General features: G+C 39.0%; 1 protein-coding gene across 2 annotated transcripts in view; it reads left to right on the forward strand.

The window, feature by feature from the left end:
• Positions 1–526: 526 nt before the first annotated feature.
• Positions 527–5000, forward strand: part of LOC137993322 (uncharacterized) — a 14457-nt gene continuing 9983 nt past the window's right edge. For both annotated transcript variants that reach the window (XM_068839090.1, XM_068839091.1), the window contains exons 1-2: positions 527–543; positions 930–1374. In XM_068839090.1, coding sequence (XP_068695191.1) covers positions 1366–1374 — 9 coding nt within the window. In that variant the 5' untranslated portion in view covers positions 527–543; positions 930–1365. The remainder of the gene's footprint in view (positions 544–929; positions 1375–5000) is intronic.

A 5000-nucleotide genomic window follows, 5' to 3' on the forward strand; every position in this document is an offset into this window, starting at 1 on the left:
CTGTTTTGCAGATATGATAACTTATAAGAACAACTAGTTTTTAAAGGTAGAAAACCAGCATCCCATGGTGCACTTGTACCACACATGGAGGGTTCATGACCTTTCCGGAACTTTCAACGCATTTTAAGCTTGTGCATACTATGTGGTCTTGGTCTTTCTTCGCTTTTCTTTCGTTTTTTTTTCTTGTTGTCTTAAATGCAGAGACGTGGTTCTTCTAAGGCTAGTCTCGTCATAGATTTTCCTACTTTTCCCACGGTGCGGCCCGTTAAGCCTAACACGGTCCTTGTCTAATTCACAAGTTAAAGGCTTAGCCGATGATAGATGAGAATTCCGTGTTTTGTTTCTCTTAAGGACCGAAGAATGCACAACAGTATTCTGAATAAACTCCCCCAATAACTATTTAGACTAGACGGTAAAAAAAGATTGTTAAATTTCTCGGAAGTTCTGTTTAAGACTGGTATAATCATAATTGGAGCATTTGGCCTCTTTTAAGACGTTTCTGTTGACGCTTATTGTCTGGTCTAGCCCTGTGGAATCATCCAGGTCTGTTTTGTATGTTAATATCTGCCACCAAGAGCGTCTGTGTTGTCAGATCGTAAGAGCTGTACGTGATGTAAATACCTTGAAGAAACACGCAAATGCAGCCTTTATTACTGAGTACTGATAACCACTCGTTACGTTCAAAGACCTTGAAAAGTCCTTCATTCCAGCAATATGGTGTCAATTAAGTATGAATAAAAATTCCCGAACAATTAAGTTGGCATTAATGGCCTCTAGACACTGGTTTGTAATCACATTGATTTGCACTGGAAAAGGCATTGAAAGATGACTCATATCAAGCTTTCCAAATATTTTTCTTGTTTCAGATATTTTCAATCCAATCCATATTGCCCTAATTAACCGCCAAGATTTTATTCTTACTTATTCAGATTGCCTTTTTATCGATGATAAGACGACCACATCGGATTTTGTGCAAACGACTTTTTGAGTGGTATTTAGCAGAAAAAAGCCCGGAAAGAAACCGAAACCCAAGTTGGTCTATTAAGCATTTTAAAAGTGACGTTTAACAAGTAACTCCTGCAATTCTTTGTGGAATGAAGCAATCGCCAATGATAATCCTGTTGTGAGACGTTCTCAGACCTAACAATGAGGAAGAGCAGACATACAAAGTAAGGAGTGTCTTCTCTCTGGCCCTCATTCCTTCAATAGCCGAGGGGATCAAATATCTTGGAGCTGATAAAGCGATGAGATAGTTCGCCTTAAGACATTTGAAAGAACATTCGCTGGAAGATTAAGAACCCCTTGTTTACCTCACACAGTTGGAGAGGACAACTCTGTTAACGAAAGCAGACGTATAGGAAAAATATGACTATGGTGAGTGGATTAGATCTAAAAGAAGATGCGCATTTTATGCCGAAGGACTGATGGAAATTAAGTAACTCGGTATTCAGACCAAAAATAGCTAACTCTGAGTTGGTCCGGCAGTTCTCACTATCGCTTACAGTCCGGAAAACGCTGTTTAGCATTTTAATTTCCTTTGGTGCGCCATTAGGTTCCCCAGTGCTATCGCTTGCCACCTTTTAGGGAAAAGCAAAACTGAATCAGTATGTCCGCATTGGTTGTCTCTCGTTCTTAGCCATGACGGCTTATACACGGTACGTTTTGTGTTCGTGGCATTGAATTATCACGTGGAACCTGCGAAGTACAAATCTTCACTAATATTTTTCTTCAGCTAATTAGCTTTCTTGAACTGTTTCAGAACAATTAAACAATCGAAAAAGTTTATTTTTTGTATACAATGTTGTGATAAGCGACAGTGCTGACCTTGTTGCACCATTTGGGGCATTTGAATGATTGATCAATATCTATTTATATGAAGTTGTCCACTTTGCAGTGTTTATATTTACATCTAGAAAACAGCAGGGATAACGTGAACTGAAGTGGTCCACGAAACGAGCTTTTTACGGCGGGTTTGTCTATAATGCGTCTGACTCGTGAGAAATAAAACTTATGCTGACGACGATGGATCTTCAGTACTCAGTCTTTGTCGATCCCGTAATATATTCCTGAGTACAAGACGAAAATTCTCTAAAAAATATCCATTTAATTTTCGGTCGCAAAAGCAATCTTTAATTAGCTTTGAGAAAGTGCATGGCACCTTTGAAGCCCTGTTTTACCAAGAAAAAGCTGCGCACTCCACAACGTTTGCCCGTATGTCGGCCGTTTATGTTTATGATATGTTTAAGCCTGAAAACGGTACACTGACTTGTATCCCATTCGTGTTTAAGAACGACCTTCTCCGAATAGACAGAGAGCCCATCTTTGTAGAGCGAGCCCACCTTTGGAGATGGAGAATCGCACTTTTTGACGTGCTTAATTTAATGAATAATTTAGTGTTCGTGAGTTATTGCCCAATCGATTAACCAAAAGCTTAACTTTGAAGCACCTTGTTTTAAGAAGTCGAACACATCAAATCGATCGCGATAGACAAACGTCGTCCAACGAGAAATGAATGATTTCGATCCACTCTTAAACTAATGCTCAAACTGAATTATTCTGTTAGTGTTACGTTACATCAGGGGTTAAAGCCCACACTGAAAGCTATAAACAGAGAGATAAACAGTATTACGAATAATAGAGGATCTTGTCAACATTCGTTTTATTGATATCTGTATATTCAGTTAGAGCATACCTAACAGTCCTCAAACGCTATTTTCAGTTTCTTGTCTCGGAGACATTTTAGCCCGGCAAAACTGCCATTATTTCCCAAAGACATTTCTAAAATAGCTAAGCAGCTGTTTCAAATTTACGTTTTTTAATTAAGTGAATGGAAACTGAAATGGATGAAAGTATCCTGCTTTTCTTGAAATGTATTGGTTACTGCAGAGGAGCAAGCTATTTCCTACAAAATTGCATTGGCAAGACCGACAGACCAATCTAGCTTGCACGCACAGAGATCATTGAAGCTGTTATTTTTTCAAAGTCTGTTTAGAAGCGCCTTAAAAAAACAGATACTGGAATATCTTTTCGTGCCTAACGTTTCCTGTTGATTAAGGAACACTGCCCTGAATGTCGTCGGAAACTTTAGAGCGACCAAAAGGAAATCATCCGGAAAGTGAAATTGGCACTTTACCCGGCCCAGTTAACGTTAATTTGTATTAAATAGCTCTTAGTAATGGTGCACATGATTGACAATTGAAAGCAATAAATGCTTTATCTTGTTTCTCAAAAGAGACTACAAATTTCCCATCATTTAGCCGCAAGATTTGTTCTTCAAATTATTGTTTGGTCCTCGAACTTCCCTTGACAATAAGGCAAACTAATTGTGTAGCGATCTGTAAGTAGGTCAATCGTGATAAACTTTATAAAGGACAAAAAGATAGTTAATCTTGATTAAGGCAGCCGAGTTTCTCCATACGTGACTACAGTAGCCATGTACGCGACATCGCGAGTCTTTGGCATGCAGCAAGCAACATATCGTTTGACTTCAAGTCTTGATAAAGTCTGTATTCACCGCCAAAGCTTACGTGTGGTCCGGCTTTGCTTTTCATCTTTTTCGTCCTTTTCTTTTCTTTGAACTGTGTATGTGGAGTTAAAATAAACGACGACTGTATTTTTAGATTCTGTAATATCCTTTGTCCTAGCCACTTAAAGCAAACATCTTAATATCAGTCAGTCAGAAAACCGTGATCTTTAGGGGTGTTCTTGGTTGTATATATACTCATGTCATTCATATCCCGCATCTTTGTTTAAACCGTTAATATAATTAAAGCATGACAACTTTTACATTACCTCAACATGTTGCAAAGGCACAAACTTGATCTGGGTTAATTAAAACAATTTGTAATTTACTTTATACCACAAGACCATTGTTGGTCCCAGAAGCTGATCCCTTGACCTAAGTTTCCTTCACTTCATTGAAGTCGCAGGCGTAAAACTGAGATATGATTCTTTACTATCTTATCCGCCTGTAATCCCTTCCAGTTGTCGATAACGCCAGGATTTAGTCCGAAAAGATGACGGATGTGTTTATCACGCTAAGATCTGTGCAACGAAGATCTACTGATTGTCCAACAAAGGCCACCGCCGTTTATAAGCTCTTTGTACTACGCAAGCTATTCGTGAAGCTAAGAGATGCCTTTTGCGATCTTTTTGGGTAAATTCTGCGCCCTCTTGGCAATGTAGCCGCTTTCTACGGAGCCCATATAACTTAATTAAGGGAGAAGAGGAGCATTCCATAGCGTCCTTTTGCTTTCATTTCGACCCCAGAAACCAAACTGTTTTATGTGCCGGGTTCCGATTACGAGCAGAGCTAGCATTTCTCCCTTTTTTTAGGAAGGGAAGTGCAGATATTTTGGCTGGGGAACCGCCTTTTTTTCAATAAGACACATTTTTTTGGTTGCCAAATATTTCCGAAGAAGAACTTTCGTTAAGTCTCATTGCCTTTTGACGAGCTGTTAAATGGCTCTTCTCCCCTTCATGAATTCAAGGTGCTGGCCAGACTTAAAGACGTTGAAGAGTTACGAAATGATCTCCTACTGCTAAAATACCCTTCCACGTTTATTTCGATGTCGCCTGCCCCTTATACCACTTCTTCTCCCTTTCTTTCTGGAACCATTTCTTTAAAAAAACGGCCTGACTGAAAAAGAGCAAGTCAGGAGATTGGCAATCTAAAAACCAAACGCTTCTCATCCCTCTCCTGTAGTTTTCTGTCTTTTTTTAGTTCCTCGTCCTTTTTTGCAATGGATTTAATGAATATACGAAGTTTTCTCGCATAACTAACGAAGTTGTGATTATTATGACAAACTTAACCGTTGATGTGTATCCAAAAGTATGTAAGTGACACCTTCGGGATGATTTTCACGCATGATAGACGAAAGAAATGTTGTCAAAACCAAGGAGCTCATCATAGCTGGTTTCGACATGCTTATCCAAACCGTATAAATTTGGGAAATGTTGGCGTAAACGTTCCTTTGTTTTCACGTAGCAAAATTCATTGG

The sequence above is a fragment of the Montipora foliosa genome, chromosome 2 (assembly GCF_036669935.1).
Source record: "Montipora foliosa isolate CH-2021 chromosome 2, ASM3666993v2, whole genome shotgun sequence".
In the NCBI taxonomy this organism is placed as follows: Eukaryota; Metazoa; Cnidaria; class Anthozoa; order Scleractinia; family Acroporidae; genus Montipora; species Montipora foliosa.